This window comes from Siniperca chuatsi, linkage group LG21 (genome assembly GCF_020085105.1).
Source record: "Siniperca chuatsi isolate FFG_IHB_CAS linkage group LG21, ASM2008510v1, whole genome shotgun sequence".
NCBI classification, from domain to species: Eukaryota; Metazoa; Chordata; class Actinopteri; order Centrarchiformes; family Sinipercidae; genus Siniperca; species Siniperca chuatsi.
In genome coordinates, this window is record NC_058062.1 from 3761037 (window position 1) to 3775425 (window position 14389).

A 14389-nucleotide genomic window follows, 5' to 3' on the forward strand; every position below is an offset into this window, starting at 1 on the left:
ATGTCTCTCTGCCAGGCCCTTTTTTTTTTTTAACAAATGGGAAAAATGGCGCTGAGCTTGAAAGATAGTCAGTGTCTCTCTATCCCCTCCGTGTCCTGAGCTGTGACCCTGCAGGCTTTGGATCTTTTTGGACAGTAATGAGATCCAATAATCCCCTGTGTCTCTTCATTCATATTTCCAGTGGCAGGTTGACTGTTCTGCAGCACAACAGCGTAGCAGCATGGTAAGAACTTCTTTTTATTGCCTTATGTGTTAGTTAAAGAAGTAAGGGGCTTGTATCTATATCAAGTAGAGCAATTATAGCAAATACTCCAACAGACTTTGAAATATAAGGGGAGATATGAGACTTTATATTTAGTTTGCATCTACAGCAGTCTTCAGCTTCTTCAGGTTCATTCATGATTGAAGTTTGTGATGAGTGAACGTGAAGACGCTGGATGTGAAGTGTGTTGTTCGCTCCCAAAAAACAAGCAGAAATAAAGAACCTACAGATCTGGTGTGCTGTCGGATAGGAATCTCTAAAATAGTGGTTTGTGCCGCACTCTGTCAGCATCCTGTGGAAGACTATTTGAAGTTCTGGAGGAGTAAATAAACATTTAAACTACTGACATATTTAAGGACGTATTTGTTTTTTGATCAGAAATTTTAACTATTGGATGGATTGTCATGAAATTTTGTACAAACATTCAAGGTCCCCAGAGGATGAATCCTACTGACTTTGGTAATCACGTGACTTTTCCTTTAGCGCCACCATCAGGTCAAAATTTAAATTTGTCCAATACTTTGGTTTATGACCAAATACCTGTAAAACAAATGACATTCATTAGTGCTAATCAGCAATTGTTAGCATGCTAACACACTAAACTAGGTGAACATGGTATACATTATACCTGCTAAAGATCAGCGCGTTAGCATTGTTAGCATGTTAGCACAGCCTCACAGAGCTGCTAGCGTCGCTGTAGGCTCTCAATCTTGTTAAGTTTCCATTGGATCGATCTTTTCATTGCGACGTAATGTCCACCTTTTTTTACTAAAATGTAGCATCTTCTGTCTCAAGCTGCGACTGTCAAAGTATTTCAAACAGTTCGTTTTAAGATGCTTCTCTGTTGACACACTGAGTCTCTCCTCATTTGCATCCTCACCAAAGCTCTGCCTCCCTTGCAGGAACAAAAGCCAAGTATTGCGCTGCTATATGCTTATTTGGCCTCTGAGGGAATAAAGGCCTCATTGCTTTTTTTCCATGCCCTCCTTTATTTTATCAGCATCATGTGTGGAGTGAGAATATATTCCTTGTTTCCTATAATTGCTGCTGTTTGAAACTCTCAGCAGCTGCCTCAGGGCACAAAAACAAACCGTGGGCTTTTGTCGCCATCTATAATTACACACACACAAGCTTTTCCATTTTGATAATATAAGATTGTACAGTGCATTTAGATTCAAAATAGATGTAAAATGTTTTTACAATGAGATGTCCTATTTTTTAACTTGTTTTTCCTCGTATTCTTTTCTAGCTGGAGCTTTCTACAATTAAGTTATTTCATGTAATTTCTACAGTAAAAAAACAAACAACCTTTTTTCTTTGTCATGTATAAAATGGACCCCTGTGAACTGTTAATATATGTTATATGTTGTATAACCCTGTGAAAAAGGTGCTGAAATGGTGGACAGAAGCACAAAAATCTAAACATCAGCTCTTCTCCTGCTCCACCATAAGAAAGTTGAGGTTCATTAATCTCATTTTCCAGGTAGAAAGGGATCTCAGTGCTTTCTTTCTTTCCCTGTCAGCTCTCATGAAGATGCTCAGCAAAGCAGCGAGAGGCATCCTCCCTTCTGCGGGAGTCTCACACAGCCTGTCTTGTTAGTTTCTTCCTATTCAGAGAAAACTGAGCTAACACGAGTGGAGTGGAGATCCTGTTTTCAGGGTTACATTGAGAGCAGTTCCCCAGAGGATTGTGGGATTTGTGAGATATCTCACAGATCTGTGGGTTTTTTTAAAGCGTTTCCATAAAAGCTCAGATACCATTCGGCTGCACTTCTCCTTGCAAGCCAGAGGACATGTGAAATCAAACAACAAGGAGATCAGTGGGTGGTGATAAAAATCTCATGATAAGAGTTTATCTTCAAACCTTTGGATCATTCAGTAACGATGCAGGAATTCTTTGATTTTGCTTGCTAGTGAAAGAAATGCAGTATGGATGCTTTTTAGTGCTTTCAAATTTTAAACCTTTAATTTGTCTCCTACAAATTACATTCACATAAAACTCTTCTGCTTTAATTATTTAGTGTATGTCCAATAGCCTGATACAGGAAGTTTGACATTCATATAGTGCAGTGAAAAATAAGGGTGAGGAGGTCTGTCGTTACATCCCGTCTGACACTAGTTGTTGGCATTGAGTTATTTATCATTTGACAATGACCGCAATCTTTCTGCAACCTTGTCCGAGTAGTTTTAGTTGCCTAAACCAATACTTTGGTTTATGACCAAATATCTGCAAAACAAATCACATTCCCAGGATGGGATGACCTTACAGTGCATGGGTCACTGTTAACTGTCAGGAGACGATGTCACTTATCTTTTCTGTGCAGCAAACGTTCCCCTCAGTGTCAATTCAAGTTATCTGCTGCTCCCACAGAAAACTTACATCAGGAGCAGAGTGAAAAAGATCCAATGAGTCCCTTTAATGTTTCACATCAATCGGCTTTATCCACCCACTCTGCCCCGCTGCCAATGCGAGCAAAAGAACATGATACGACTCCTTTATCATTCCGCTAATAATCTCCTCATTTATACATCTGTCTGATTGCATCCGCCCACCTCCCCTCAGATGTCTGATCAGAGTGCACCGTCCTGAAGTTGAGCAGGCCCTATGTCAGATTCAGCAGACAGATCTGACCATGCACCGCTGCGTCGGAAAATGAACAGCCAGCCAGATTAAAAATGGCTTTTCTTTGTAAAGCACACTGCAGTAATTTCGGCCCAGTATACAGTATGTGTGCGCCTTTCCAAAATGGCTCCTGGGGACTGCTGATAAGGTGGAGCGAGCATTTATCATTATTTATCCATTTAGTGGATCATATTTCACCATTTGAATAACACCATTATTTATCAACTGAGAGCTGCTGAAAAGCAAAATGGGAATTTGATGATAACAACATCACTTATTGCAGAGTCTGTCATGGCGCCTACATTTACATTTACTGTATATGCAAGCTTGTGGAAATATAATAATGTTTTATGAAGCAGCAGCATCACATCGTAGACTTTTTTACTCAATGTTCCCTTACTCAGGATGAATTAAACAGTCCACTTTCACAGCCCTCAGGATCCTTGATAACGTCCACATTATTCAGCAAACATTACACCAGAATGCAGGAGTTACTTCTTCTTCTTTTATGGATTCAGCTGCATGTGTCCTGGATAAATCAACTAAATGAAGTTTTTACTAAATAGAACAATTTGTTTTCATACAGCACAATTTCCTGTAGCACCCAAGAAATCAGTAGCACTTTGTAACTCGACAGAAATTTAGGAGAAAATCCTGTTTATTCCAAATATTGTGTAATTAAGAAGCTGGAGTCATACACAGTGGATTTCCTCCTTTAAAAGGCGTTACAATAAAATGCAACTCAAACACAACGATAGCATCGATTTCAGGGTTGGATTGATTAATATTGCAAGATGTTTCTGTTCTTGTAGATTTAATTAATTTCTGCTAAAGGAAGGAAACATGCTTAGTTTATGTGTTTATGCTGAAATTAGTGTTTGTTTATGACAGAAGCCAGCTTTCGTGAGCCCTGCTGCACCACCCAGGGAGGAGACTGACAGCCGACCTCTTCCTCCAGGATGGAGGAGCTACAAGTCACCTGAGGGACTGAGGTATTACGTCAACAGCTCCAGTAAAGGTAAGAGCCACGCCTGAAAACATAAAGCAACCTCTGTGGGTTTGTTTCGCAGAATGGAGCTGATGGGCAAATGATGGTTGAGACCTTGTCGTCATGTCATGGTCAGACATGGTTCTCTACAATCTGTAAATAAGCCAAACAGAAAAGTAGTTACACATTGTAACTGCAGAGCTGTGATCACTGGTGGAGCTCTCTAATAAGTAAGACTCGATATATTTGTTTTAGCAAATTTCATTGAAAAATACTTTTTAATTTTTAATAAGGAGCAGGTTGATGTAAAGTGCAAGACTGATCACTGCAGGTCACAGAAAAGTAGGTCCTCTTGTGAAACACACAGATCAGAAAGTGGCTTAATATAAAGTGAAAATAAAAAGTGTTTGTGTTGTAAACGTTACTTTTATGCTCAGATTTTCACTCAGAATTTTAGAAATGCTAGCAGCATGGCTCCAGGGGTAGCAATGTTTGTCTGTCTGCTGGTCCAGACTAAAATATCTCAACAAATATTAAAAGGATTGCAGTGGAATTTTATACAAACATTCATGTACTCATCAGGATGAACTGTAATAACTTTGGTTTTCCTTTAACTTTTCATCTAGCGCCATCACCTGGTGAAAAGTTCGGTTTATGCAGTACTTTGGTTTATGATCAAATTCCTGCAGGAATAATGACATTCCCATCCGCCTCAGCTTTACTTTGAATTCAGTGCAAATTAGCAAACATTAGCATGCTAACATGCTTAATTAAGATGGTGAACATTATAACATTATTCCTGCTAAACATCAGCATGTTAGCATTGTTATTTTGAGCAGGCACCACTGTACAGCCTCACAGAGCAGCTAGCATGGCTGTAGACCCGTCGTCTTGTTGTATTATTGACATTTTCATCCAATTTCTACCAGTTTTTTAAATTTAAAATTAACACTAATAAATTCCCAGATCTTTTTATCTTAGTTTTTAAAAGAGAGTCACTCAAGAAAGTTTTATTTTCATGCAAATGTACACTGACATGCAGGAGCTGCAGCCAATAGCTGTCAAACTAGCTGGGGCATCATTGTTGCATTACGCTGTTTCAGTTAAATGTAAATAGTGTTAGCGATTGCAAAAGAAAGATGTTGCAAAGAAGGTTTTCCCTGCAAAACAAAACAGTGGGAAAGGAACTGACAAGCGCCATCCTCTCTTGTTTGCCAGAGTTATGATACAACGCGTAACCTTTGTTCTTTGGCTCCGCTCACTTAGATTAAAATCAACCAATTATATTATTTCTGTTTCCAAGGTTGCTCTGCCTTTGGGAGTCTGCTGATTCCACAGAAGTCATGTATTTCTATTCAGTAGCCATGTACTGAATTGAGTATCACCTCCTCTTCAGCTCTCACTGCCTTAACGCTGCGAACTATGAGGACTCATTGTCATTCCTTCCATCATCGTGTCTCAGCAGTCCATTCATGTGTACACAGGCCTGCAGATTCGATCCACTTTAATCTGATTATCTTAAACGGGAGGCACTTCGGGCCGAGCAGCGCAGCCAGTCTCTCAGCTGTGAGATCTGTGGATTCAGAGGTGGAGGGATTCGTCTGTTGTTTGTCTTCTGCTCTAATACGCTGCTACCTAACAAGAGACTGAAGAGTTATATTAATGCAGAGGCTGGAAGGCAGGCGACCTTTCGCAAACATCTGCTTTGGTGTGTGTGTGTGTTTTACACCTCATTTGGGAAGGAATCCAGAGGGACAGGACAGGCTCCCACGGGACAGACCAAGACTGCATCAACAACAACTCTGGCAGTGATTGCACTTTGGCTCGCAGCACACACACACACACACACACACACACACACACACACACACAGAGCAGAAGAAAAAACCACCCAAAAGCTATTTTTACGTTCAGCAGCCATATGGTGCAGCAGTCACTTTTTATTTTGTTACAGTCTGTTGTTTGAATATGGAGCTGTGAGACTGTGTGTATCACAGAGATGCCAGTGTGTATTACAGTGTTTATTAGAAAGCTGCTTCTTGTTTTTAATGGAGGAGGTGCACAAGTGAGGATCAGTCGAAATCCTTCCACTTAATCCCTTTGGAGTTGCAAATATGACAGTGGGATTTGGACTGATGAGAAAGAATTACTAGGAGGAACTGAAGCTTAAAAAATGTGATTGTGTGTGATGAGGTTTGTTTTCAAGCAATCGATATGGTAGAAAAAAAGAAACAATTTACAGTCAGCCTGAAGGAAGCTTAAAACTGACCTGGGTACTGTATAAGGGGTTTTCTGAGCCTGTTTTTATTGTTTTTGTATTTTTATTCTGGGTTGTAGTGCAATTATGTCTTAACCTAAGTAATATTATTTAATTATTTAATTCCACCTTTATCTGATATTTCTTTGTAGAGTAACTTGTATTTGAAAAGTGTTATATAAATAAAGTTAGTTTTATTACTATGATTGACAAACAAGGTATTTTGTCGTCTAATTTCCAGGACTTGTTGGGTGTTCTCTACAAAGAATGTGATTTATACAAATGTTTGTCTGAATTTGTTCAGTATTATTTGTATTCAGAATCCTACGAGGGCTGGAGCGCAGCAGTGGGCTAAACATGATTTATGGTTGTACGTTAAGGGATTACGGCGAAGCTACACATCCTACACACGTAGCCGCCGAAGCTCTGCCTAGCTGATGTGATAAAACTGAAGTAATTGTTTTTCAACCCAAATAAGGACGATGCTCAGCTTCAGTTGCTAATGTTAAAGACCACAAACCAAGCCAGACATCTTGGTGTAGTCATGGACTCAAATTTAAATAACCACAATAGGACGAAATCAGCCTACTATCACCTTAAGAATATATGAAGGACCCAGCAGGATTTAGAAAACCTTGTCCATGCGTCTATCTATCTATCTATCTATCTATCTATCTATCTATCTATCTATCTATCTATCTATCTATCTATCTATCTATCTATCTATCTATCTATCTATCTATCTATCTAGGTTCAAAGCACATTTTGTTGACACAGGTTTGTGACTGTCAAACTTGGCATTAGCATGAATCGGTGTGTTTGAGATGCAGCAAAAAAAGAAAGTGAGATTTGAATCAGCATTTCACTTACACACGATTAATGCACATCATAGCTATATTTAGTGACTGTGTTTGTTAATTAATAACACATTTCCATGATTCTTGACTCTCACACATTTGGACATTTGTGCTTTGAGTTTTTGCCATCATCGTAATAACACTGCCAAAACACTTGTGCTCCAGTGTTTCTTATTGAAGAAGCAGCTCGTCAACACCGATTCACCCCCAGCTGTTACAGCGTAAAGGACTTCCTGCTCCACTAAGTGGAATGATTCATGATTACTTTGTGTGATAGACAGCTAAAATACAGGAAGCAAATTATGCAGGAGGGTATTTTTTTCCCCAAAAGGTTCATAGATGGACAAGAATCGATCCTGTTATATTTTTTAGGAAATAAAGATTATCTTGTCCTTACCTGAAGTGCTGGCACAACAAGGTTGAACAGTTTTTGATTTTACTTTTACTGAATGATATTTAAAAGAGTTTGAGGAAAACATTAGGATTTCCTGCGCTTAAACTGGACTGGCAAGAAGCATGAAACAAGGAAAATCACAATAAAAAGACAAAATGTGCTGCATGTAGCACAAAATGAAAGGTTTCAGTGGAACAAAAAATATTTGGTTTTTCTTATAGTCCCACCGGTATCTGGAAAGGTCGTTAAAATCAGAAAGGTTTATCCTGTGGGGAGCATGAATGTGCACTGAAGGAAGTTTCAGTGTAATCAACCATTTAGATTTTGACATAATTTGTGTGCAGAGAATTTTGACCTGCGGTTGGAGCTAGAAAACATAGAGAGTCCAAAATGGAAAGGGTTTGTCCCCTGAGGAACACGAGTGTGCTCAGTACATTTCATGACAATCTTCCCACTAAATTTAGATATTTCATGTTTCTCAGTGGAAAATTGGACACAGCGGTAGCACTAGCCAAAATGTCAGCTGGTCATTATGAAAATGCATCCTCTTGAATGAATCGTAATGGCTGCAGACTCCGGTTAAGCCATCTGTCCTGTCTGTGGTTTTGAGACCTTGCTTTTCTGAGCTGTTAAAAGTTGGACAAACAGAAGAACAGACCAGCTGTCCGTACGTCTTACTACTAAGCGGGACAATGTCAACAAGAACATAGCTAACCAATTATTTCATGCTGAGTAGAATTTACAAATATGAGGACTGCAGGAAAGCACAGATTATGGCATTACTATGGTGAGCAGTGTTGGGCAAATTACTTGAAAAATGTAATCAGTTACTCCTTGAAAAAGTACTTAATTACTTTACTAATTTGTTAACAGCAAATGTAATTATTTACATTACTTCGGTTACTAAGCCCAGCTCCTTCAAAGGTTGGTTTGGTCTATGTTTTTATGTATTTACGGACCATCAACAGCTAGCTTAGCATTAGCGATGACTGCACACAGGCGCACTCCAGAAGTCCTGTTCTCACAGTGAAGCTGTTAAGCTAACACATCATGACCAGAGAGACGAAACTGATATAACTCCTGGTGAGACAGCGAACCAGCTAGTTCCCAAAATGTTGAGGTAACAGAGCGTTACTAGGATTGGTAACTGTAATGTAATGACTGAATTTCGATTCGTAATCCCTCTCACATACTCGTTATTGAACAAATTAATACAGTACTTCTTCTTCCATGCAAAAATGCCAAATGTTTCATGGTTCCAGCTTCTTAAATGTGATTTTTCTTTTAATGATTTTAATGTTTTGTTAATAATGAGATTTGGACTGTTGGTTGGACTAAACAAGCGTTGTAAAGGTGTCACTTTAGGCCGCTCTGGGTCTTTGTGACGGCATTTCTCACTATTTTCAGAAGTTTTACAAACCAAACAATCAATCGATTGATCGAGAAAATAATCAGCAGAGTAATCCATAATGAAAAGAATCATTAGTTGCAGTCCGATACAAAATAGTTCAAAATGAGCTCCACCTCAACCAGCTACAGCAGCAACATCCTGCTTTTACATTAATGCATGAGTAATAATAATCTGATGATATAATACATAATAGTATAACAGTATACTTTTAATACTTAAAGTACATTTTCCTGATTATACTTACATACTTTTACTTAAGTAACATGGAGGATTTTTACTTGTAACGCAGTATTTTCATTGTGGTATTAGTAGTTTTACTTAAGGAAAATTCCTCCACCACTGCAAATGGTAGTAGGGTTGAAAAAGATGAAACCATTACTTGTGTCAGTGTATACACAGTATGTATTATACAATAACAATGAGAGGGAAATGGGAATTTGAAGAAAGAAGATTTATGTTCTTTCAGACAGTCTGGGTGTGTATGCATTACTGCCGTTATAAAAAGTGGAGATGAAGTTTGTGCAGAGAAACATCAATGCACACATCTGACTGTGAACGAGCTGATGTTCTGTGAAATTGTGCCACATTTTCTTTTACAACTGTCATCCTTCCTGTTGTTTGTATTGTTCCAGAAACAACATGGCAGCGTCCCTCCTTGTCAGCTGAGTCCCCACAGAGACCGCTGGCACAGCACAACTCCTCACCATATGGTAAAACTGAGCCTTTATCTTCTCAACCATCCATTTTCTGACACAATTTCTCAACATGTAGAAAACGAAACAACGGCAGCAAACAAGCGGAAACACCGAAAATAGATGCTGAAGGAGAAAAAAGGGTTTTATAGAGGTTTTAGAGGTTAGGAATGACAAGATGGAGAGCTGATAATAACTATCATATCTGTATTCATTGGATAAATTGCTCCTGTCATGAAGATTGTTTCCATTTGGAGATACAGGTCATGACTTAATTTTTCGACATTTTTCCTGTCAGACAGATTGAGCCTTTTGGCAATCAGTCATCAGCAGCAGTAATCTGCTTATTATCCTAAAACCTGATTCCTTCAGCTGAGTAGTTTCACTGACACAATAAGTCATTTTACAAAACTTTTGACAAATCCCCTGTAATACATTTCTCTGTTATGGCCTACATTATCATCATCCTCAGTTAGCGCTACTGGAAGAAACCCTACATTTTCTTAATGACTCATCGCTGCCAGCATCTTCGCTAACGACGTCTTAGCAGATAGCAGATGGTTTTCTTCTTTCTGCTGGCGTGTGGCCTAAACACACTTAGAGGGGAAAAACAAGCGGGGAGGCTCTCAGCTGCAGGGGAGTTTGTCAGCATTCAACCAGACAAGTGTGATCCTCCTCAGAGAGAAGGAAGTTAAGGAAGTTCCAGGTTTAGGCCTGAGCAGCCTGGACGGCTCCTCCAACCTCTGGACAGGAAACCGGGGATTTGACCGGCTGGTTGAAGAAAAACATTCAGTCCCAATCACAGACAAATGAAAAACACATTCTCATTTTCGAGCACATTTAAATCAAAATCCCTCTTTTCTCTTCTTGTAAAACGTTACAATACTTTTGAAGACTGGGGGGTTTACATAAATGTATCCAATCATATGTGAATTCGGGCGACTAGCTAACCCCTCTCAAACCGCACTTGACTGTTAGCTCACCGGTCATATTATCTAGTAGAGCTGTTTCATAATAGGACAAGTGTGCGGCAAAAAAAAAAATTTACATTTCCGAAAAAATGTGGTCGAGGTGTGGTTGAATTTATTAATTTCGCCGCCATCCTCCGCCTCCTGATCTAACTATGTGGTTGAGGTAGGTGGGGGTTATCATAATTACACCCACGTATTCTGTTTCACTCAGAAATACGTCACGTTACAGAAGCTAAAGACGCTTTAACTTCGGCTTCACTGTGACTTTAAAGCGTCACTCATTAAAAAAAATTCACTTTCCTCTTGTGTTTCTAGTCATGAGATTCAGTTTTATGTGTTGAGATTTTGCTGCCTTTGAAACGACTGTCACCACCTCAATGCAATGAAGATGAATAGAATAAAAAATATTTCAAGCTGCTGAAAATATAAAAAAAAATTACATTTGTAAAACCCAACAACCATGCATATTCATGAGTATTATCCATAGACCGTCCTGCTTTCTTCCTGAGAGTTACCACTGTCTGTATGTTAAGTACAGAGCTGGAAATAATAGTCAGTCACTGCGCATGTGTTGAGGGCCCTGTGGATGATGAATTTTACTGATTGTCAACGAGTGTCGTAGATTTCTTAGTGACCCTTTAAGCAAAGTGATGGTCATTGTTATTTTTGGAGTCTCCTCTTTTTCCCGCAGGCGGGCCTGGTCCTGCTCGACCAGCGTCCAAGCCTTTGATGTGTGGCCTCGGGGGTTACACTCTGCCGGGCTCATGTGTTTACCTTCAGCTGGATATGCAACGAGCAGACAGCTCATGAATCACAGGCGATGAAGAACCATTAAGGGCCTATAGGATGAACTTCCCCAGGCCAAGGTTCATTAATGGCATTCCTTCAATATGTGTTTATATATGGATCTGGGAAGAAGAAGTACACGGTACAAACCTAATTCAGTGACAAGAAGAGTCAAATGCCAGTCTTGACTTGGCTGCATGAAATTGTTTTGGTGTGAGGGAGAACAAATCAGTGTCTGTCTGCTCTGAAAATGTAAACCACAGCTCGGACACACCAATATTAGGATGTCACACATCAAAATGTCAGTAAAATGTGACCTTTTCGCTGTAATTGAGTCGCCTCTCAAATGTCGATTGCTCACTTTCCACCTGCTCATTTTTGTGAAGTTATTGCACAAAAGTGAGACTCCTGTCACTTTTATCAATAATCTGTGTTTCTCTGCAGCCAATGGATGCCACGGCAGTACAAAGACCAGTCAGCCCACAGAGGCCGCTGATGTTGCTCTGAGGAAACCCGCCATGAACAAACAGGTACGTCCTAAACCAAAAGAGGCTGTTAAGCTCAAAGACTCAAAGGTTTAGATTGTCTTAAACTGATGAAGCTATTGTGCTGAAACAATAAGTCGATTAATCAATTTGTTGATTGACCAATAAGTCCTCCATTAAATTAAATGAAAAAATACGTCATTTGTCAGTGCCTCCCAAAATTGTTACAAATCACTATTAAGAAATCTGTTTTCTGATGTGACAACGATCTGGTTAAGGTTTGGTTAGGTTTAGGCACAAAAAGGGAAAGATCATGGTTTGGGTTTAAATGAGTTAAAATAAGGGGGGCTTCGTCGTCATGGTTACAGTAACAACTACATGGTTATGGTTCGGGACGATCGTGGTAATGCTCCACCCGACCTCCTCCCTCTGCAGACTTTGTTCCTCTATTTTAACGTCACCTGACTTCCTCCTTTTGTCCCGTTATAATTACTATGGCCACTAGAGGGCGGTGTCACTTGAACGTAAACATATGTCAGTTTTGGGGATTTGCTGAAACGACTAATGCTGTCATCTTCTTGGGAGGACAGTCTCGTATTTGTGTTGTTGGACAGATCTGTTACGTATGAGGCCTCACATATTAATCTCGTCAAATATGGCCGCTTGGTCAGTGGCCCTATACTTCAAATTATGACGCTGTAGGCACCCCCCCTCTAGCGTCAGTTTTGCACATGCAGAGCTCAGCGGTCAAGTTAGCAATAATAAATATGCAACGTCCGGTTAGACTTTCAAAATAAAGCTTGCTGATGTGTGACCTTTGTCATCATGGCAACAATAATAAACACGTGGTTAACGTTGTGGAACGGTTGCAGTTTGGTTAGGTTTAGGCACCAAAACTACTTGGTTAGGTTTAGGAAAAGATCATGGTTTGGGTTAAAATAAGTACATTTTACGTACTTAGTCACGTAACTTAAGTTACGTACATAAGTTAAAAAGAAGTCAACGTTGACTATTGGTTTCACACGGGAAATGAACAGCGGTCTCCTGCGTGAATGTCCTGTGTTTGACCCATCCAACCATCCCAACCTCCTCCCTATGCTGACTTTCCTCGCTCTTTATACTACGTCACCTGACTTCAACGACACATCAAAACATTACGCTAGACGGGGGCGTCCAGAAAGGCTAGAGGGGTGCCTACAGCGGCACAGTGTGAAGCGCACGGCCACTGATCAAGCCTGACGCGTTGTGAGTGGGAACGCGCTGGTTATACAGAAGGTGTTTTCCTTAATGGTTTTATGAAGTGCTGAAACAATCAGTTGATTAAGTGATTTGTAGATCAACAGAAAATTACTCAACAACTTTGATAATCTATTAATCAATTAAGTCATGTATCAAGCAAAAAAGCTGAACATTCCTGGTTACTTTTCTGCTTTTCTCTGTTTTAAATTGTTGTAAATTGAATATCTTATATCTATATGAAATGCTGGTGAGACAAAACAAACAATCTGAAGACGTCACCTTGGACTCTGGGAACTTGGAATGGATTTTTCACGATATTTTATAAACGATATTTTGAAAGAATACTTGATAACTTAAGCAGTTCGCCCTCCACTGTCACAATCTCCGTCCTCTTGTCCTGAGTGGCCTTAGTGCAAAAACATCAAAGCCACACGTGGTGCTTTCTCCTTTTCAGTTCACAATATGATATCAGTATTTTCACGACATAAAGCTGCTCCGTCCACTCAAAGCAGGGCCGCTCCTGCAGCTCCGATGAACCCGGGCCAAGATGGATTACATGCCAACCCACGTGACTAATTACGAGTCAGATGAGGGCATACCGTGTCATGATCACACAGGAGAGTATAGATGAACAGACAGTTGGGCCATATGGGCAGCTGAGATTTGGACTCCACTTGTCAGTTTGTCAGCTTTGGAAAGGAGGCCAGCCAAGACAGTCAAAGCTCACGCTGGGAGTGCTGGGGGCCACGGACCACGAAACCTGGACTGGGATTGTGGTGGTCAGAGCTGCCCGCCGCCATGTTCTGTGCAGCGAAGGTGAGGACATGGTTGTTGTGCTCCTTCGTGGGGTTTATTCTGGCTGTTGTTGGACCAGGTGGATGTTGTGAGAAGGTGTGAGGCGCTGCAGTGATCACGTGTGCCGTCGTAGCCGCTCCGCTCTGCACACAGCTCGTGTTTGATGCCTCGGGTGAAGCGCTGTCATATGAGGAAGATGATAATGATGTAGCTGCCGCCGTCTTGCACGCACATACTAAAATATGAGTGTCGCATTGAACACATAAACATACGTGCAAATATTTCAGTGTTTGTGCAATATGCTGTCATACAGCCCCTCCTCAGCACACCTTTATAACCCCTTTGATGTGCATGCAGCACAATCTTAAACACACACACATTTCTTCCAACACATAAACACACAATCAGAGAGGCTGCATCTCATTGGCTGCCTGTTTTCCCTCCTGCTCTCTCTCTCCTCCCCCCTCCTCCGCTTTCCCTCCCAATCGTAATTAGTCTTTTAAAGATCATCATTCAGCCATTTCCATCAAACCAACCCCCACCACTGCCGCCACCTCCACCACCGCTGCTCCCTCCTCCCTCACTATCTGCCTCCCAGGGGAGGGAGGTGTTGCAAGGATCATGTAAAT

General features: G+C 40.4%; 1 protein-coding gene across 1 annotated transcript in view; it reads left to right on the top strand.

Moving 5' to 3' along the window:
• Positions 1-205: 205 nt before the first annotated feature.
• The window catches only part of gas7a (growth arrest-specific 7a), a 39656-nt gene continuing 25472 nt past the window's right edge, over positions 206-14389 (top strand). Inside the window, exons 1-4 of the mRNA XM_044181925.1 lie at positions 206-223; positions 3777-3903; positions 9425-9502; positions 11686-11771. Coding sequence (XP_044037860.1) covers positions 221-223; positions 3777-3903; positions 9425-9502; positions 11686-11771 — 294 coding nt within the window. The 5' untranslated portion in view covers positions 206-220. The remainder of the gene's footprint in view (positions 224-3776; positions 3904-9424; positions 9503-11685; positions 11772-14389) is intronic.